Genomic DNA, 19,427 nt, shown 5'->3' with positions numbered 1-19,427 from the left:
GTGTGGCCATCCCATCTGAGTGTGCCTGGCACGAGTTCCCAGGCCCCGGTCTGCACAGCTGAAGGACAAAGGACAGGGCTGCGCTGTGGAAGGGTTGGTTGGTGGGGGAGGGACTCCCCCTGAGCCATCAGGATTTTTCGGGTCGTTCCCTTTTGAGCCCCCACACGCTCCCTGTCCGTCCAGTTTGAACTTATGGACAGACTTCAACTGGCTACTGTGCTGAGCTACTTTTTGTTCTTTCCGGTGGTTGAGATGATGCTCTAGAAAAGTGTTGACCATCCCGTGTCAACTCATGGGGCTGCGACGCTGTGGCCCCGGTGGCTCAGGCACCACTTCCTGGGGTCAATACCTCATGTGCTCCGTCTCAGCTAATCTTCCCTCAAATCCTGTGTAGATTCTACCATTCTCCCCATTTTATTTATTTATTTTTTAGATTTTGTGCTCACTTCGGCAGCACATATATTTATTTTTTAGATTTTATATCTTTATTTGAGAGAGCGAGCAGGGGCTTGGGGAGGGGGAGGGGAGGAGAGAGAGGGAGGGGCAGCCCCCCTGCTGAGCAGGGACTCCCAACACCACTGCACCCAGGACCCTGAGACCATGACCTGAGCAGAAGGCAGACGCTTAACTGACTGAGCCACCCAGGCACCCCTTGTCTCCCCAAGAGAGAAGAAGAAACTGAGGCCCAGAAAGGTTAAATCGCTTCAGGTGGTGCTTGGCAGCCTCAGACTCTAGCGGCTTCTTGTTGATGTGGGAGGGGAAGGGCATGTGCAGGAGATTTGTGGCCTGAGGAGAAAGGAGCTGTGGGAGTTTAGCTCTGCTCCCTCAGCAGTAGAGAGCCCTTCTGGGTGCTTGGTCAGGCGAGGAATGTGATGAAAGCCATGTTCAAGAAACACCGAGCTTTCTGTTGGGCTCATACCCCAGCCACCCAACCTCCGAGGCCCCGCCTCACAGGCCCTTGCCAGGTTGGCCCAAGTAAACCAGCTTTACTCCCTCGGCTGCTTTCCATGTAATGCATGTGTTTGGCAGAAATGTCCCTCAAAAGCAGACCAGGGAAATAATAGGCAGCCTGGACCCCCATTTGTCAGCCTGCCCAGGTGCCTTATCCAGGAGTCAATTTGCATGAGCGGATCAGAGAGCGCTGGGGCTGCCAAGAAACACTGCGATTTCTGCAGATTATGGGGACCTGGCTTGTGGCTCTTTGGCCAGGCCTGCCACCACTGTGGTTGCACCCCCTGAGGGGCAAAGATGAGCTGCATGTCTGTCCTTCCTCCTCCTTGCTCTGCCTTGCTGCTTCCTGGCCCTACAGTAGTCTGTCTGGCAGGCGGGGCACAGGATTTGGCATAGAAAGTTGACAACGTCACATAGTTCCAAGTGGAGGCCTGGTGTCCAGGCTGGGCCCGGGACTGGGCTGGGTTGGCCTCTGCCGGCTGTGGTCACGTGCCCCCCTTGGGCCAGACGGTGCCCTCTCCCAGCCGTGCTGTAGGCAGAGCCATGGAGCCTGGCCCCGCGCAGGACTCCTGGAGCAGCGCTCAGCTTCCCCTTGCTCATGCTGGGCCCCAGGCCTCTCCTCTGGCCAACCCCTGGAGGGGAGGGTGCTCCAGAGTTTCCCAAAGCAGCCAGCCTGGCCCAGAAGGGGCTCTGGCCAATGCTGAGGCTTCATGTGCCCTCTGACATTTTTTTTCTGTCCAATCTCCTCTTGTTTTCCTATTTAATGCCAATTTGGAGAGTCTCCGTCAGGAGAAATGGACCATAGCCAGGAAGAAGATTTGAGTCTTTTCTAAAACAGGAGCTCCCCCTAAAGCATCCTTTTTCTTTAGCACGCCAGCAGGGGCAGGGGCAGGCAGGTGGACCTCGCCTTGTGAAAGGTAGCCTTCTGGCCTGCTCTGGTCCCCTGCCAAGGACCAGGGCCCAGACGTAGCTCTGTCCGGCCTAATGGTTCCTGGAGTTTGGGTAAAGGTTCCTGAGGTCCTGAGGGGTTTTGAGAGAGAAACTGGGGAGTGCTCACCCTAAACCTGTGGAAAAGAAACCCTCAAAACTGGTCCTATGGGTGCCTGGGTGATTCGGCTGAGTGTCTGACTCTTGGTTTTGGCTCAGGTCATGATTTCATGGGTCATGAGATTGAGCCCCAGGTCAAGCTCATCAGTGGGCAGTGAGTCTGCTTGAAGACACCCCCCCCCAACTAGCATGTGGGGTCTCTCTTAAATAAATAAATAAATCTTTACCAAAAAGACACAAAAAACTTGTCCATGAGAGAAAGAACTGGCAGCCTTATTTTAACAGTGTCATGGACTCTCAGGCATGAACTCTGATGTGGTCCTCAGGCTTAGCCCAGTGCCCTGCCCCCTCACAGGGCTGTTTCCCACCAGAGCCAGACATCCTGCGGGCATCTGTGTTTCCTTAGGAACCGGTGGTCTGGTGGAGGTGGCAAGGGGGTGGATCCCAGAGGTATCCTGGTGTTAACCACAGGGAGGCCTTAACCAAGCCTTAACTAAGGAGGTTAACCAAACCCCTGAAAGTGTCTCCCGCTGCAAGCAGGTGGGAAGAATTGAGTTAGGTTTGCTGCTTGGCTCTTTCATTTTTTTTTGGTTCAATTCGCGGAGTCTTTAAATGAAGACTTGGCCTTGAAGTTGGGGATATTTGGGTTCCAAATGAAAGTTTCAGAAATGATGGACTAGTGAGGAAATCGCCCAGGCTTTGTCCACTGCTGCCCCACAGCCCATGTTCTTGCAGCCACGACAGAGGGTTCCTAGCTGCTCCCACACTTGGGCCCGGCCAGCCTCCCCCTCCTCCCTGGGGGCCCCAGGCCCCAGCGCTGCCCGAGGTTTCTGGTGGGATGGGCTGTGGATGAGGAAGGCCCAGCCCTATGGGGCTTCTCACTGTGCCTGCTTCCTTCTCCCCACTCACAGGGTGCCCGAGGCAACGATGGCCAACCAGGCCCCGCAGGCCCACCGGTAAGTGCCTTTCAGCCAGGTTGGAGCAGGCGGGGTGAGCCTTCTAAGATGGAGGAGCAGGAGCGCTTTCTCCCTATTACCCTCGTGTGCGGATAACCCTCGTGTGGTTCATTTGTCTTAGCCACGCTTTTGGCATTGTTTTGAGGAGGGCTAGATCGGGAGGTCAGAGAATCATCTGTGTCTCCCTGTGTGTATAGTTAGTTAGAGGCTTTGCCTTGGGAAGCCAGGCTCCGGGACACGGGCCATGGGGATAATTTTCATCCAGGGACTTGGAGCCACAAGGGGTGCAGAGCAAAGGAATGTGAGGTGTGGGGGTGGCTCACTTTGCGAGCTGGAGAAATACTACCCAGAATTGGTGTTCACCTTCCCCCTCCTTCCTTCCTCCAGGGTCCCGTGGGTCCTGCTGGCGGTCCTGGCTTCCCTGGTGCTCCCGGGGCCAAGGTACGTGCCCTACCCCCTTTCCCATGTTCTTGCGGACAGTCCCCCCTTCCCTTCTCAGGGGTGTCTCCCACCCCACCCACTGCTGCTCTCCTGGAGGCAAGGAAGGACCTTGCATCTCCCAGCCCCCAGCTGGAAGGGAGAGTAAGCAGGCAGGATACAGAGCTGGACAGACAGGTCCAGCCCAAGACTGGGGAAGGCAGGAAACGGTGGCTGGCGAGACTCTGGAGATCTGGGAGGGGCAGAAGACCAGGACCCGAAGGGAAGAAAGCAAAGCTCAGCAAACCCTACACCCCAGAGGGAGCTGGAGGATGGGGCCGGGGGTGGGGTGGGGGTGGGGGTGCAGGAGAGGGCTCCTGCTTAGGCTGGGGGGCTCGGCCAGCCCAGCAGGGCTAACAGAGTGCTTCTGAGGATTGATGGGGGTGGTGAGAGGCTGGTGGGTTCAGGGAAAGGTCCCTATGGCCCTAGGGGGACCCTGGTGCACACGGTGTGTGCATTCCCTGGGAATTCTCTCTGGAGATGAATAAGGAGCCTCCCCGCAGTCACTGGCATCAGGTTGCCTTTCCCCTCCCCGGGTTTCCATGGCAACCAGACAGTGTCTGAGGCCCTGGAGCTGGGTGAAGGAGACCCATTGTGAAGAGGGACAGCGGAAGGTGAGGGGGCCTGACCTTTAGAAATAATAATTGCAAAAGTGAAGCAAGAGCGTCCTGAGAAGAAACCTGAGGCGGGTGTGCCCTGCCTCCAGGTCAGCAGCCCTCCGCAAGGCCCCTTGCGAGCCACACAGCCTGGAGGCCGGCCACTCGTGCCTTTTAGGAAAGAAAGGGAAAGTGGAAGTAGAGGCCATTTTGGGGGGCTGCCTCGGACTGGGGGAGCAGGGTGCTTGGCCCAGCTGGCTCTTATCCAGGCTGCCTGGCTTGCTGGAAGCTGGCCTGGCCACAGCCTGATCCGAGTGGAGGGGTTCCCTGAGCCAAGCTGTCCAAGGGCCTCCATTTCCTCCAGACAAGCATGGGGGCGTAGAGGGGGGTGGTGGAAGGAAAGGCTGCCCACCACGCTTGCTCATCCATGAGTCCACGGCACTGCCTGGGGGGACGGGACCCCAGCAGGACCTTGCTGAGGGGTGCTGACTGGGCTGCACGGTGCCCGCTGGGCAGCGCGGACTCATGCCCCTGCCGCGGAGGGTCATGGTGTGGAGGGGACACGGAGAGCGCAGGAGTCAGAGGGGGCGAGGTCGTCAGGTTGGCGAGCTCTCTTGGGGAAGGGGGCCTTGTGGGAACAGGTAGGAACATATGGGAACACGCCTGCACACGTGCATAGTGGGCACATGCATGGGACTTGGCTTGCTGGTGCATGCCTGTGGCTGGCCCATGAGAGGTCTGTGCCCCCTGCCTTCTCATTCCTGCCCTCTGTCTTTGCCCAGGGTGAAGCTGGCCCCACAGGTGCTCGCGGTCCCGAAGGTGCTCAAGGTCCTCGAGGTGAACCTGGTACTCCTGGGTCCCCCGGACCGGCTGGTGCCTCCGTAAGTGCAGCTTTCCTCTGGCCTGAAGTACCTGGGGTCTGTGGCCCGGAGGCTCTTGACTCTGTTTACCTCTGAGAGAACTGGGGCCCCCATTAGAGCCCCACCCACCAAACCTTCATTTTGGCCCAGCACTTGCATCCTGAACTCTAGGGACATGTTTCCTCCACCCTGGCCTCCCCTTGAGACACCCAGCAGGACCCTGTCTGCACTGGACAGTTCTTGAATCTGCAGCCTGGGAGGGCAGGGAGGTGGCTGGGGCTTACTCTCTGCTGCTTACTTTGTAATGACACTGCCTCCTTTTTCAGGGTAACCCCGGAACAGATGGAATTCCTGGAGCCAAAGGATCTGCTGTGAGTGTGGCCCTGGGACTTGTCTCCTGCAGGTAGGGTCAGTGCCTCCTTGCCCCTCTCCTGACGCTCCTCTCTTCTACTCACGCCAACAGGGTGCTCCTGGCATTGCTGGTGCCCCTGGCTTCCCTGGGCCCCGTGGGCCACCTGGTCCTCAAGGTGCAACTGGTCCTCTGGGCCCGAAAGGTCAGACGGTAAGGCCCAGCATGAACCTCAAGTCCCACCAATACCCCTGGAGTCAGACCCTGCCATCCCTCCTTCCTGCGCTCACGCCGGCATCCTTGGGAGGTGGGGGGTGGGTCTGTGGAGGGAACCCCTTGCAATAACCTGCCTCTCTCTTTCCCCAAGGGCGAGCCTGGTATTGCTGGCTTCAAGGGTGAACAAGGCCCCAAGGGAGAACCTGTGAGTATCTGCCCACCAGTCTCGGGCCCACGACCAGCCCCCAGCCCTGCTCCTCTGTAGCCCCATCCCCTGATCTGGGACCCCTCAGGTTGTGTCGGGAGGAGGGGAGGTACAGGTTGAGAAGCTGATGCAGCTTAAGCTCTCATCTTTGGTTTGAGCAGTTGGAACAGTTTCAACTTTCCACCCTCACTCGCCCATTGAGCCACTTCTGCTCTCCCTGAGCCGATCCTTTACGGCCCCCCTTCCCCGTCCCCCCAGCCTTGAAACAATAGCCAAGGCTGCTCCCACCCACCTGCCAGGCCAGTGACCACCCGGCACCCCATGAAGACTCACCCCGTTTCTCTTTTGTGTGGTTCTCAGGGCCCTGCTGGCCCCCAAGGAGCCCCTGGTCCTGCTGGTGAAGAAGGCAAACGAGGAGCCCGTGGAGAGCCCGGTGGTGCTGGGCCCGTCGGTCCCCCTGGAGAGAGAGTGAGTGGGCTGGGAGTCTGCACTTTCCGTGGGCTGTGTCCTGGATGGGGAAACTGTCTTTGCGGCTCTGTGTTCTGGCCAAGTCCTGTGGCCTGAGTATCAGATTCCGCTCTTCTCCGCTCACTGCCGCGGGGACAGGGAACCTGCTTATTTGTGCCACCCGCCCCCCCCACCAGGATGGCACGAAGCAGTCTGAGCTGCTCCCCGGGACAGGCCTGAGAAGTTAATCTCTCGGAATCTTGCCCGCCGTAGAAATGGTGGTTTGTGGGTTGGTGGGATTGCTCTCCTGAAGCCCGGCGAGGTGCTCTGTGCAATTGGGTCAGGGGCCGTTCTAACTCACTACCTGTCCTCCCACTTCCTTCTAGGGCGCTCCTGGTAACCGTGGTTTCCCAGGTCAGGATGGTCTGGCAGGTCCCAAGGTGAGTGGGGGACGAGGGGCTGGGGTTCCTGCAGTGCTGGTGAGATGGCCTCCTGCTGACTCCCTGACTCCCTTTGTGTAGGGAGCCCCTGGAGAGCGAGGGCCCAGTGGCCTTGCTGGTCCCAAAGGAGCCAATGGTGACCCTGGCCGTCCTGGAGAGCCCGGCCTTCCTGGAGCCCGGGTGAGTAGCCGAGCTGCTTTTGCTCTTGACTTCCAGCTCTGAGCCAAGTCCCCGTGCCCTAACCCACCTGCCCCCTCCAACCCTGTGCGGCCGGGATTGGGAGGGCCTGGGATCTTCCCTGACACCCATCTTCTCTCTCTCTCTCCTGAACAAAGGGTCTCACTGGTCGCCCCGGTGATGCTGGTCCTCAAGGCAAAGTTGGTCCTTCTGTAAGTCTCCCATCTGGAACTGTTGGGAGGAGTTGGAGGGGGGCTATCTGTGGGGAGGCAGGTAGTATGAGAGACAGGATTTTGGGTGGGGGCAGCTTGTGAATTATGAGAATTGGGGAGAGGGGCTGATGGCAGGCATCAGGTCAGGTGTGGAGCTCTGAAAAGGCTACCTTTTCGTGCATTTGGGCCTTTCCTTGGAGGAAGACAAAGCCTGGTGTGCACTTCTAGGGGTGCCGCTCCTCACTGAAGCCTGCCTTATTATTGGCAGCGTCTGCGCGTGTGGTGTGGGCTGCTGGCCAAAACCATGGTCAGCGCCGCAAGCCCCATGCTGCCAACGTGGTGGGCACTTGGTAGATGCTGGAGGGACAGAGGTGGTCAGAGTGTCCACGTTCTGACCATGCTGTCCTCTCTTTCAGGGAGCCCCTGGTGAAGATGGTCGCCCTGGTCCTCCAGGTCCTCAGGGCGCTCGTGGGCAGCCTGGTGTCATGGGTTTCCCTGGCCCCAAAGGTGCCAACGTAAGTCACAACCTGCCCTTCTGTTTCCTTCCGCACCGTGTGACCTCCCTCCTCGCCCCCTGGAGAAAGGAGCGGCTCCTGAATAGTTACCCATGGACAGTTATGAGTGGGAGCCCCGGTGCCCTGGTCAGCCTGGGCCTCTGTGTCCTGCAGGAGTGCATGTGATCTGGGGAACCTGGGGCTCCTGAGAGCTTCAGAGCCCCTCAGCCGTGACATAGGTCCACGGGGCAGTGCTATCACACTCCCAAGCAGAAAAGGGGGTGCGAACCCTTGGCTTGAGCTTTTGCTCTCCCGCAGGCTATTGCCCCAAGCCCCAGGCTCCTCAGCCCACTCTACCCGCCTCTCCCACCACAACCCTCCCTCCATGGTCCTGCCCTTTCTCCTCCAGGGTGAACCTGGCAAGGCTGGTGAGAAGGGACTGCCCGGCGCTCCTGGTCTGAGAGTAAGTAACCTGCCTCCCTGTCCCGGTGCTGGTGCCAGTTGGACGTGCGCAGAGGGAGCCGCAGCCCCTGGCCTGCTCCCGGAGTCCTCGTCAGCAGGGGGATTCCTGTGGCAGCACCCCTACAGCTCTGGGCCCTTTGGGAGTCCACACAAAGAGACTTCTGGCTGCTCTTGGTCAGAAGCCCAGGGATAGGAGGAAGACACCCACACTGAGAAAGGCTGGGAAATGGAGTGGCCCTGGGAAAGAAAAGGGTAGAAATGGAATTTGGGTTGGGGGATCACGGAGGTCTGGAGTCTCTGGGCCACCTAGCGTACCTGCTCAGCACTGGGATCTGCAGAACTGAAGGACGTGGGTCATGCCATTACTCCTTTCTCTTCTCTCAGGGTCTTCCCGGCAAAGATGGCGAGACAGGTGCTGCAGGACCCCCCGGACCCGCCGTAAGTCCCTGCCTCACCTCTGGGAGGCCCAGGGGGCATGGGGGTAGTGGTACGGGGCCAGGGAACTCAGGCCCACCTGGTGTGATGAGGATCTGGACTCTCCTGAGACACCAGACCTGCCCTCAGCCGAGGCAGTGTGCATCCCACCGCCATTTCAGGGGTGCAGGTCATCAGTGGGAGAAGAATGAGGGTCGCACGCATGCCCAGCTTCCGTGGGCAGCCCTCCTACTGCCCCTGCAGTCCTCTCTGGCCAAGGCTGTCCAAGTCTGCAGTCCTGGCTCAGGCCACCTTTGTTTCCCTCTGTAGGGACCTGCTGGTGAACGAGGCGAGCAGGGTGCTCCTGGGCCATCTGGGTTCCAGGTAAGTGGCTGGACTGGGCTCTCTCTTCTGTTCTTCCTGTGTCCAGGACTCTGCGGGCTGCAGCAGGCATCCCTCCTCAGGGAGACGGAGGGGATGAGGATTTCCTACCATCCTGGCTTCTGTCCAGTGCTGGGGCTCCCTGGAGGGCTGGGGCAGTAAACTCACTCCTTTGCTAATGCATGCCACTTTGTCTTCTAGGGACTTCCTGGCCCTCCTGGTCCCCCAGGTGAAGGTGGAAAACCAGGTGACCAGGTAAGTACGGGGCTCTTTGAACCTGCAAACCAAATTAAATGGGAAGATCTCGTCTGATGCCCAGGAAGCAAGGGCAGGAGGATTCCAGGGGCCCTGTGAAGCCTCCACAGAGGACAGTCCGAGCTCAGCCTCTGGTGCAAGGGCTGCTCTGCCCTGGATGGGGGACAGAAAATCTTTTGCTCTCTCTCACATCCTTTTTTGTTCCCCAGGGTGTTCCCGGTGAAGCTGGAGCCCCCGGCCTCGTGGGTCCCAGGGTGAGTGTCGGCCATTTCTGGTAGTCCCCTCTGGCCGTTCTGTCAGTGCACCTGTAGTGCTCGGCCCGCCACCCCCACTTTTCCCTGGGCCTCTGCCCCCTCTCTTATGTGATTGCTCCATGGTGTCTCTACCACAGGGTGAAAGAGGTTTCCCAGGTGAACGTGGCTCTCCCGGGGCCCAGGGCCTCCAGGGCGCCCGTGGCCTCCCCGGCACTCCCGGCACGGACGGTCCCAAAGTAAGTGAGGCTGTTGGGGTTGTGTGGGCCAGCCTGGGAGGCCCTGCTGGGGGAGAAGGAAGAATGGGAAGTACTCAGGAGAAAAGAATATTGGAGGAGGGCAGATGGAAGACAAAACAGAAAGGGGGTTGGCAGAGGAGGAAGAGAAGGAAAGGAGGCTTGGGTGCTGGGATCCTGCGCAGGTGCCGTCCAACACAGACTCCCTCCCCCGCCCCACAGGGTGCATCCGGCCCGGCTGGCCCCCCTGGGGCTCAAGGCCCTCCAGGTCTGCAAGGGATGCCCGGTGAGAGGGGAGCAGCTGGCATCGCTGGGCCCAAGGGAGACAGGGTGAGTACCAGGGTGACCGTGTCTCCCCCAAAGCTGAGCTTCCCTGCCCCCCACTCACCCCTCCCCCTCTCCCCACAGCACCTGGGTGGGGAGGTCCCTAGTTAAACGCCTTGAGGCTCTTGGAAACCCCTCTGGGCTTCTGTTTGCCTCTTAGTGACACCCTCCCCACGCCCCTGTCTCCCTCCTCACACCCTGAACCCACAGCAAATCCTGTTGGGCTGGGGGCTGAGCTCCGCCTGCAGCCTCAGTGAGGGGGAGACTGGGCTGGAGTACCCCCCCCCCCTGAGGTGGCCCTTCTTCTCTATCCCACAGGGTGACGTTGGTGAGAAAGGCCCCGAGGGAGCCCCCGGGAAGGACGGTGGACGAGTAAGTGAATGCTGGTTGTGGGTGCCCTGGGGACCCCACAGGTCTCCAGCCCTGCACTCTGGGGACAGGAGGGTGTCATGTGCGTGCAGCCCCTGCTCCTCTCAGTTGTGCAGACTGGGCAGCTCTGGGGACTCTCCCAACAAAACTGGGAGTTCTAGGGGTGTGGGAAGGTGCACCAAGGCCCAGCAGGTGTGAAGTCCTAGACTCCCTGCTGCCTGCACATCCCTGGTCAACTCTTCTGTCTCCTCACATTTGTCTCCTTTCTCCCCAGGGCCTGACTGGTCCCATTGGCCCCCCTGGCCCCGCTGGTGCCAATGGTGAGAAGGTGAGTTCCTTCCTCTGGCTCGCCTTCACGTCACACCTCTCCACCTGCTGCCAAAGACGGCTCTCTCTCCTCCTCACTCACAGCTGGCCCCTCCTGCCTAGTGGGGGCTGCAAGCAGCGAGGGGTGGGAGTCTTAAGAGCAGAGTGTCTGGCTGTGTGCCCTGTCCCGCGGAGCCACCGCAGGGAGTGGGGTCGGTAGCAGGCCTGCGTTCAGCGGAGGCCCCAGGAAGGCAGGCTGGAAGCAACAAGGAGAAAACCGACCATCCCTCGTGAGGCCTCTTGGATGCACTTTGCTTTTGAAGGGCCCCCCTGCACCCCCATCCCTTATGCATGGCTCTTGTCCCCCCTCCCCGCCTTAGGGAGAAGTTGGCCCTCCCGGTCCTGCAGGAACCGCTGGTGCTCGCGGTGCTCCGGTGAGTATCTGCCCCGGAAGCTGGTCCTGTCTCCAGGGCCGGGAGCAGAGAAGCGGCTCCGCCTTGCAGCATGGCCCTTTGGGTCTCGGGGTGGGAGGAGAGATGTGAAAGACCTCTGCATGGTGTGGTCAGCGTGGAGGGCCTCAGGTTGCTAGATGCTCTGACCAAGAGAGGCTTTCTGACTTGCGTCCCTTGTCTTTAGGACAGGACTTCCTGGAGGCTACTTTGGGGGTCCTCCCTCGGGGGTGGCTGTGCAAAGGCTGGCTTCCAGGAGGGGACAGAAGCAGGCGGGCATGGGGCCTTACTGCTAATGGGCCCCTTCTCTCGCAGGGTGAACGTGGAGAGACTGGACCCCCCGGGCCCGCTGGATTCGCAGGTCCTCCTGTGAGTGTCCACCCTCTCTCCCAGCCCTCTGCTCAGGCCTGCTTGAAACCTGAAGGCACCGTCCTATGGGGGCGGGAGGAGCAGAATTTAAAGGACATGGAAGTGGCCTCTTCCCTCTCTCCTTGCACCTCTACACTGACCTCACAATCCCATCTTAGAGCAGCCTTCAGGCCAGGGCAGACACATCCTCACTCATTCACCCGCTCACCAACCCTCCTACCCACCCACCCACTCACCCAGAGCCTCCGGCCCTTTCGGAAGAACCTCCAGTATCTGGCTTGCCTCTCATTCCCCCACTTCTTCCTCCTTGGGACAGGGCGCTGATGGCCAGCCAGGGGCCAAGGGCGAGCAAGGAGAGGCCGGCCAGAAAGGTGATGCTGGTGCCCCGGGTCCTCAGGGCCCCTCTGGAGCTCCTGGGCCTCAGGTGAGTAGCAGTGAGCTCCCTCAGGAAGTGTTCCCACGGGGCAGGGCTGTCCGGGTATGGGGGAGGGGTGCAGACAGGCAGAGAGTAGCCAGAAGGCCTAGGTGTAGCCCCCCTGAGTCTCAGCCTCTCGGCCTGGCAGACGCTGCCCCAGCCGCAGAAGGGAGAGATTGTAGGAGGAATCTCTGCTCAGGGATAAAGGTTTAAAAGTAGCTAAATTGACTTTCATTGTCTGGGGGGCAGGCTGAGGACAGAGAGCCTGGGACACAGCAGCCAGGCTCTGGGGCGGGATGGCACAGACATGGGCCCAGCTCTGCAGGTGCCAGATGGGCCCTTCCTCCCTGAGGTCTTCTAGTATGTGAGTCTGTCTTGGCAGGGGTAGCAGGCCCCTCTGTGATGGCTTCTCCAGCCACAAAGGCTACACCTTTGACAACTTAGCTCTCCGGCGTCCATTGTTGGGGGCATCAGACAGGCCGTACGCCCAGAAGCTCATAGCCCTCCTCTGGACGACTGGGCCTCACTGTGTTCCTCCCTCCTTCCTTCCCAGGGTCCTACTGGTGTGACTGGTCCTAAAGGAGCCCGAGGTGCTCAAGGTCCTCCGGTGAGTCATGTCCCCCTTCCCACCAGGTGGGGTGGAGGGGACTGTGGGGGCAGCAGCTTCTCCCACGCCTCCACTCTGGCCCATCTCACAAAGAAGGCCTAGGCGCTGCTGTTCTGGGACTGACCCAACTCCTCCTTTCTCCGTGTTGCTTTTGCCCCCAGCCTGAGCCCATCCCACAGCCAGGGGAGAGGGCCCCTCGCCGCTGGTGTGCAGTGGTCCTCGGGGGTCTCTGGTCCTAGGCAGCCCCTGTAGGAACTGGAGGCAGGGAAGCTGCAGCTTCCTGACCCAGGGCCAGACCCCACGGGCCCTTTCCCCCTCGCTGGCTCTCCTTGCCGCTTGGCACAACAGTCTCTGAGACCCACTGCCATCTGAGTCTTGGGCCTCCAGAGGGCCTGTGGGATTCACGGCCTCTCTTCCCCTCACACAGGGAGCCACCGGATTCCCTGGAGCTGCTGGCCGCGTCGGACCCCCAGGCTCCAATGTAAGTGACGCTCCTGGCTGGTTCCTGCTTTCCTTCTGGCATGAGAGACTCAGAAGGGACTTGAGGAGGCCAGTGCAGCCCTGCAGCAGGGACCCAAAGAGCCCAGGCTGGCTCGCCTCCCTTGGTACCTGTTCCCACTCCAGGGACAAGTAGTTAGTTAACTGATCGTGGGGACCTATTCTCCACATAACCAGCTGGGAGCAGGGGCTGTGACCCTCTGGCTAGCCAAGGGAAACCCTCCATGCTGACTTGGGCTGGACCCTCAGACTTCTGGCTCGGGGACAGGAGAGGCAGGCATCGTCACCTTGATACATTTCTAGAGCAGGCTCTGCGCTCCGGGCCTCTACAAACTCTGCATCTTGCCCCTCTGGAGCTTGCCAGGGAGGCAACGTGGGGACATCCCCCAGCTCACCACCACCCCTTGCAGGGGGAGTACAGACCTAGGCTTAGGAGGGGCCGGGCTCCAGCTGTTTAGGAAGGAGCAGTGCGATTGAGGCCCAGAGGGAACAGGCAGAAGGAAATCCAAGTAGAGCAGAAAAGGCAACTTCAAGGGCTGAAGAAGCCTGGGCTGGCTGCTCATAGCACCCGCGGGTGAGAGAGGATGGAAGAGATGCACTGGGTCGGGGTCAGGCTGTCCTTCATGCGGAGGGAGCGCCAGGGGAAGATGGCCACCCCTGGGCTTTGGCAGCCTGGATGGAGCAGGGTAAGAGGAGTTTTCCTTTCTTGCATGGCTTTTCTAGGGAAACCCTGGGCCCCCTGGGCCCCCTGGTCCTTCTGGAAAAGATGGTCCCAAAGGTGCTCGAGGAGACAGTGGCCCCCCTGGCCGTGCCGGTGACCCTGGTCTCCAAGGTCCTGCTGGACCCCCTGGCGAGAAGGGAGAGCCCGGAGATGACGGTCCCTCTGTAAGTCCCTCACAGGCCGGGGCCGGGGAGTCTCTGGAGCTCACAGCGCCCAGAGTGGAAGGGGCTGCTGGGGAGGGGCTGCTGCCGGGGAGGGGCCGCTGCTCGGGTGGGAAGAGGGCTGGTGCCTGTGGATGGCTGGGTCACTCGAGGTCGCAGCTCACGTTCTCACTCCCATCTCCTCTCTCTTAGGGTCCTGATGGTCCTCCAGGTCCCCAAGGTCTGGCTGGCCAGAGGGGTATCGTTGGTCTACCGGGGCAGCGCGGTGAGAGAGGATTCCCAGGCTTGCCTGGGCCATCGGTGAGTGACGGATGCCCCTTCCTCTGGGGAGTGGGGCCCGGTCCAGCTCCGCACACTGTCCTGCAGAAACACCACCACCCTCTGAGGCTCCCGCCCACTCCACACCCTCCAAGCTCTCCCTCTGTCAGCCCGTTCTTTGGGAAGGCCCCGCGGGTCCTGCACCGGGATTCTTTCGAGTGCACACTCATTGTCCCTGTCACTGTCCCTCCAGGGTGAGCCTGGTAAGCAGGGAGCTCCTGGTGCATCTGGTGACCGAGGCCCCCCTGGTCCCGTGGGTCCTCCTGGCTTGACCGGTCCTGCTGGTGAACCCGGACGAGAGGTGAGCCTCGGGATGCCCAGGGGGTGGCTGTTCACAGGGAGAGAGGGCCCAGGGACGCAGAACCAGTGCCCGGGGAAGAAGGCAGAAGGAAGCTTGGGGAGCTTCTGAAGCTGCAGCTGAATGGAAGGGCACGAGCCTAGGGCTTCCGTGGGCAGGGTGGGTAAGCAGATGGGGGCCGGGCAGGGGCAGCTCTCATGGCATCTCATCTCCCTTGCCCAGGGAAGCCCTGGTGCTGACGGCCCCCCTGGCAGAGATGGCGCGGCTGGAGTCAAGGTGAGTGTCTGGGGGTCTCTGTGCAGTGGGAAAGGGAGGTCTAACAGCTCTGCCTGGAGTGGCAGGGTAGGGTTAGAGTCCTCTTGGTTTGGAAGGACATTTTCTCCATGTCTGTTCTGGAATAATCTCTAAGCCTAAGACCTCTCTCCTGACAGGGTGATCGTGGTGAGGCCGGTGCGGTGGGTGCCCCCGGTGCTCCTGGGCCCCCTGGCTCTCCTGGCCCTGCTGGCCCAACTGGAAAGCAAGGAGACCGAGGAGAAGCTGTAAGTATCCCTACTTCAGTAAAAGCTGGAAGTGGAGGGGGGTGGCCAAGTGAGCTGGGAGCTCACCCCCATGTGCCTGATCCCCAGGCCCTGGGTCCGGGAGGTCTCTGGGCCATGGGAGCTGCAACCTCGGTGCCCAGCCACAGGAAGATGCCAGGGAGGACCCTCCCTGTCCCACCCTTGCTCTGACGCTGTTTCCACACTCTCCTTCACAGGGTGCACAAGGCCCCATGGGTCCCGCAGGACCGGCTGGAGCCCGGGGAATCCCAGTGAGTATCTGTGTGTCCTCTGTTGGGTTCCCGATGAGGCCAGGTTTGGAGGGCAGTGGAGACCCTGGGGATTCCAGGACTCCTTGGCTCAGGTGAGGCCCACAGCATACTCCTGCCTGGCTGACCTGACCCGACCTCTGTCTGTCTTGTTCCCAGGGCCCTCAAGGTCCCCGAGGTGACAAAGGAGAAGCTGGAGAGGCTGGCGAGAGGGGACTGAAGGGACACCGTGGCTTCACCGGTCTGCAGGGTCTGCCTGGTCCCCCCGTGAGTGTTGTTGTCTATGCGTGGCTCCCCAGTGCCTCCCACTGATCAGAGCCCACTTGAGGGTCCCAGGCTGCTCAGTCAACTTGGGATCGCCCCAGGAAATTTCCAGGACTTGCTCCTCCCGCCAACCCCAAGAAAGTAGAAAGGGAATGGGAGTAGAATATGTCCTGGGTATGTTCAAGATAGCCTCCCACCCTGGTAGACGAGGCCCTGTCTGTGTTGACCTCTGACCTTTGCCTCTTCCTTCTGCATAGGGTCCTTCTGGAGACCAAGGTGCTTCTGGTCCTGCTGGTCCTTCTGGTCCTAGAGTAAGTGAGATGGAGTGAGCCCTTCCTTGGGAGGCTGGGGGGCAGGCACTGGCCAGGCATGCGGGCAAAAGGGAGGCCTCAGGCTCAGAGGGCCTCACTCCACAGTGGAGGTAGGACTGGCTTGGGGTGACCGCAGCGAGAAAAGCCCCTGGGTCTACAGGCTGGGTGAATGTGACCACAGCTCCGGCTGTTGGATGGGCCCCCAGGAATGGGATCTGACAACGAGGAGCTTAGGCTGGTAGGAGAGCCACGAGGCCACCCTGCTATTTCTTGGACGAGTGGAGACCCAGCTGGGCTCTGTGACGGAGAAGCGTGAAGCTGCGGGGCTTCACCGCAGGATGGCCCCCCGAGTGGCACCCCGCCCTCCCACTGTCCCTTCGTTGATTGCTCTTCTCTCCTGCTGTGCAGGGTCCTCCTGGCCCTGTTGGTCCCTCTGGCAAAGATGGTGCTAATGGAATCCCCGGCCCCATCGGGCCCCCTGGCCCCCGTGGACGGTCAGGCGAAACTGGCCCTGCTGTAAGTGTCCTGACCCCTTCCTTGCAGTCTGGGCTGTCCCCAGTGTCCAAGAAGCTTGTGTGCTCTGGGGCCAAGAGTCTCTTTGAGGGCATCAGCCTATAGCTAATGATGATAGCATCCTTTATGCTGGGTCTTCCTGGGACATTCAAAGGATCCATGCTTGGTACTGGGCCAAGAAGAGAGGGGCTGATGCAGAAGTGGGAAGGTGCTAGGATTTTCTTGGTCCTGGCCTTCCATAGTCCTCCCCCACCCATGGGACTGGAAGAAGACCCTCTAGTATATTCTAGCAGGAGGAGATGTACCCAGGAGGGGCCTGTCCCAACGATCCCCAGCTGACCGTTGTTTCCCACTGCAGGGTCCTCCTGGAAACCCCGGGCCCCCTGGCCCTCCAGGTCCCCCCGGCCCTGGCATCGACATGTCTGCCTTTGCTGGCCTCGGCCAGAGAGAGAAGGGCCCCGACCCCCTGCAGTACATGCGGGCCGACCAGCCAGCTGGTGACCTGAGACAACACGATGCCGAGGTGGACGCCACGCTCAAGTCCCTCAACAACCAGATCGAGAGCCTGCGCAGCCCCGAGGGCTCACGCAAGAACCCTGCTCGAACCTGCCGGGACCTGAAACTCTGTCACCCTGAATGGAAGAGCGGTGAGCCTGTGAGGCGGGAGCCCTGGCCCCAGAGAGCAGGAAGTCAGCCAGCGGGGTGGGGCCCTTGCAGAACAAGGGAGGAGGCGTCCCTGAGCACAGGGCAGAGCCGAGCCTGGAAGGTTCTGGCAGATGGCTGAGCCTCCATCCCACAGCAGAGAAGATGCAGCTCGGGCCCTGTCCTGCCATGGCCACATGGCAGATGGGAAATGGTGGGGGGAGCTCTGTCCGCCAGGCAGGCCTGGTGCACCTGCCCTTTGGCTTACACCCCTGTTTAACACCAGACTTTCCCACCTGGGTCTCCTTGCTCCTAGATCTCTGCATCTGTCCTTCCTTTGGCCACTCGTGGCCCTCGCCACCAGTGCCTCTGTCCCTTGTGTCCCCAGAAGCCTTTCTGTCTCTCCCTGGAAGGCCTGGCCCTCTTGGGAGGGTCTGCCTGTCTGAGTCCTGAAAGGATGTCGCCTCCCCCCTCGCAGGAGACTACTGGATTGACCCCAACCAGGGCTGCACCTTGGACGCCATGAAGGTTTTCTGCAACATGGAGACTGGCGAGACCTGCGTCTACCCCAACCCAGCGAACGTTCCCAAGAAGAACTGGTGGAGCAGCAAGGGCAAGGACAAGAAACACATCTGGTTTGGAGAAACCATCAATGGCGGCTTCCACGTGAGTACCTGACTTCTCTGGGCCAGAGAGGGCGCCTCCAGACTGTGTTCTTCCTGCATCCGAGTTGTTGGCACCCCACCCACACTCTCACCCATTTTCTCTGGGGCTTAGGAGGAAGGGAGGGACAGTAGCTTTTTTTTTTTTTTTTTAATTATTATTTTTTTAAGATTTTATCTATTTATTTGACAGACAGAGAACACAAGTAGACAGAGGCAGGCAGATAGAGAGGAAGGGAAGCAGGCCCCCTGCTGAGCAGAGAGCCCGATGTGGGACTCGATCCCAGGACCCTGAGATCATGACCCGAGCCGAAGGCAGGGGCTCAACCCACTGCGCCACCCAGGCGCCGGGAGGGACAGTAGCTTTAATCGTGATCCCATGGGATGCTGTCCCTGGGCCTCACACCACTCTTCTCTGCCCGAACAGTTCAGCTATGGTGATGACAACCTGGCTCCCAACACTGCCAACGTCCAGATGACGTTCCTACGCCTGCTGTCCACTGAAGGCTCCCAGAACATCACCTACCACTGCAAGAACAGCATCGCTTACCTGGACGAGGCAGCCGGCAACCTCAAGAAGGCCCTGCTCATCCAGGGCTCCAATGACGTGGAGATCCGGGCTGAGGGCAACAGCCGCTTCACGTACACCGTCCTGAAGGATGGCTGCACGGTGAGTCGGGCTGGCTGGAGCCTCCACGGAGATGGGCCACCTGAGGCCAAGGGCAGGCCACAGCTGGTGCAGGCCTAAAATGATGGGTTCCTCAGAGGTGTGAGCTTGAGGGGTTAGGCAGAGAAGATGGGCAGAGGCACAGGTAAAGGAGGGGTGCTATTCTATCTTCTTCCCTCTCTTGGCTCAGGGAAAAGAAGCCCAACCCAGCATGTCAGTTACCCCCGTAGGACTGTGGGTCTGTGGGTCTGTGGGTCAGCCCACAGGTTGAAGCGAAGAGAGGGTCACTATAGGGGAGGAAGCCAGTACAGAAGGGGAGCATGGAGGGGGTCTTGCTGGCAGGGACAGGAGTTGAGGTGGAGAGGGCTCTGGCAAGCCAAAGAGAGGTCAGGAGAGCCTCAGAGCACGTTTTGTGTTTTGTGCTCTATGAGGCTCAAATTTGGGGTCCTGGGCAGCTGGCACTGGACAGTGTCTCCTTTCTTTCTCCCCTAGAAACACACCGGTAAGTGGGGCAAGACTCTGATCGAGTACCGGTCACAGAAGACCTCACGTCTCCCCATCATTGACATTGCACCCATGGACATAGGAGGGCCCGAGCAGGAATTTGGTGTGGACATAGGGCCTGTCTGCTTCTTGTAAAAACTCGAACCCACAAACACCACAATCCATTGCCAACCCAAAGGACCCAAGTACTTTCCAGTCGCAGTCACTCTAGGGCTCTGCACTGAATGGCTGACCTGACCTGATGACCATTCACCCCACCCGCTCACAGTGTGGACTTTTCTCCCCTCTCTTTCTAAGAGACCTGAACTGGGCAGACTGCAAAATAAAATCTCGGTGTTCTATTTATTTATTGTCTTCCTGTAAGACCTTTGGGTCGAGGCAGAGGCAGGAAACTAACTGGTGTGAGTCTAACGCCCCCCTGAGTGACTGTCCCCAGCCCAGGCAAGAAGAGCCCCCTTCAGATGCTGGGCGCAGGAACTGAGTGTGTCCTACACAATGGTGCTATTCTGTGTCAAACACCTCTGTATTTTTTAAAACATCAATTGATATTAAAAACAAAAAAATTATTGGAAAGTACATTTTGACCTGTGCTTTGTTCTTTATTTTCCCTTAGTTTTTGATTCTGTAGACATGACCAAATGGCCATCCTAAGACCTTCTTCTGTAGACATTTCAACCAGGAGGGAGGTCACTAGAGTCACATTGCCTGGTTTAGTAACCTCACACAAACACATACTTGCCTCCTTTTGTAACCTTCACACTGCCTGGAACCCAGGAAGGAACTGGGACCAGAGGCCAA

The 19,427-nt window shown here is 59.7% G+C and overlaps 1 protein-coding gene and 1 long non-coding RNA gene across 4 annotated transcripts in view; one reads left to right on the top strand and one right to left on the bottom strand.

The window, feature by feature from the left end:
• Positions 1-19,205, top strand: part of COL2A1 (collagen type II alpha 1 chain) — a 31,070-nt gene extending 11,865 nt beyond the window's left edge. For all 3 annotated transcript variants that reach the window (XM_082742154.1, XM_082742153.1, XM_082742152.1), the window contains 38 exons: positions 2,910-2,954; positions 3,342-3,395; positions 4,810-4,908; positions 5,214-5,258; positions 5,351-5,449; positions 5,604-5,657; positions 6,018-6,125; positions 6,491-6,544; positions 6,626-6,724; positions 6,880-6,933; positions 7,350-7,448; positions 7,837-7,890; positions 8,274-8,327; positions 8,634-8,687; positions 8,886-8,939; positions 9,149-9,193; positions 9,331-9,429; positions 9,649-9,756; positions 10,069-10,122; positions 10,394-10,447; positions 10,806-10,859; positions 11,190-11,243; positions 11,560-11,667; positions 12,212-12,265; positions 12,693-12,746; positions 13,487-13,648; positions 13,838-13,945; positions 14,157-14,264; positions 14,484-14,537; positions 14,693-14,800; positions 15,016-15,069; positions 15,226-15,333; positions 15,588-15,641; positions 16,050-16,157; positions 16,513-16,801; positions 17,275-17,462; positions 17,886-18,128; positions 18,618-19,205. In XM_082742154.1, coding sequence (XP_082598280.1) covers positions 2,910-2,954; positions 3,342-3,395; positions 4,810-4,908; positions 5,214-5,258; positions 5,351-5,449; positions 5,604-5,657; positions 6,018-6,125; positions 6,491-6,544; positions 6,626-6,724; positions 6,880-6,933; positions 7,350-7,448; positions 7,837-7,890; positions 8,274-8,327; positions 8,634-8,687; positions 8,886-8,939; positions 9,149-9,193; positions 9,331-9,429; positions 9,649-9,756; positions 10,069-10,122; positions 10,394-10,447; positions 10,806-10,859; positions 11,190-11,243; positions 11,560-11,667; positions 12,212-12,265; positions 12,693-12,746; positions 13,487-13,648; positions 13,838-13,945; positions 14,157-14,264; positions 14,484-14,537; positions 14,693-14,800; positions 15,016-15,069; positions 15,226-15,333; positions 15,588-15,641; positions 16,050-16,157; positions 16,513-16,801; positions 17,275-17,462; positions 17,886-18,128; positions 18,618-18,764 — 3,441 coding nt within the window. In that variant the 3' untranslated portion in view covers positions 18,765-19,205. The remainder of the gene's footprint in view (positions 1-2,909; positions 2,955-3,341; positions 3,396-4,809; positions 4,909-5,213; positions 5,259-5,350; positions 5,450-5,603; positions 5,658-6,017; positions 6,126-6,490; positions 6,545-6,625; positions 6,725-6,879; positions 6,934-7,349; positions 7,449-7,836; positions 7,891-8,273; positions 8,328-8,633; positions 8,688-8,885; positions 8,940-9,148; positions 9,194-9,330; positions 9,430-9,648; positions 9,757-10,068; positions 10,123-10,393; positions 10,448-10,805; positions 10,860-11,189; positions 11,244-11,559; positions 11,668-12,211; positions 12,266-12,692; positions 12,747-13,486; positions 13,649-13,837; positions 13,946-14,156; positions 14,265-14,483; positions 14,538-14,692; positions 14,801-15,015; positions 15,070-15,225; positions 15,334-15,587; positions 15,642-16,049; positions 16,158-16,512; positions 16,802-17,274; positions 17,463-17,885; positions 18,129-18,617) is intronic.
• On the bottom strand, positions 4,916-6,064 carry LOC309870088. Its single transcript, XR_014314484.1, has 3 exons — positions 5,991-6,064; positions 5,343-5,428; positions 4,916-4,946 (listed from the first exon to the last, which is right to left on the bottom strand). It is a non-coding gene; the product is annotated as an uncharacterized lncRNA (long non-coding RNA).
• Positions 19,206-19,427: the final 222 nt, after the last annotated feature.

Source organism: Mustela nivalis, assembly GCF_964662115.1.
Source record: "Mustela nivalis genome assembly, chromosome: 7".
Classification (NCBI taxonomy): Eukaryota; Metazoa; Chordata; class Mammalia; order Carnivora; family Mustelidae; genus Mustela; species Mustela nivalis.
This window is presented reverse-complemented; position numbering and strand designations above follow the sequence as displayed.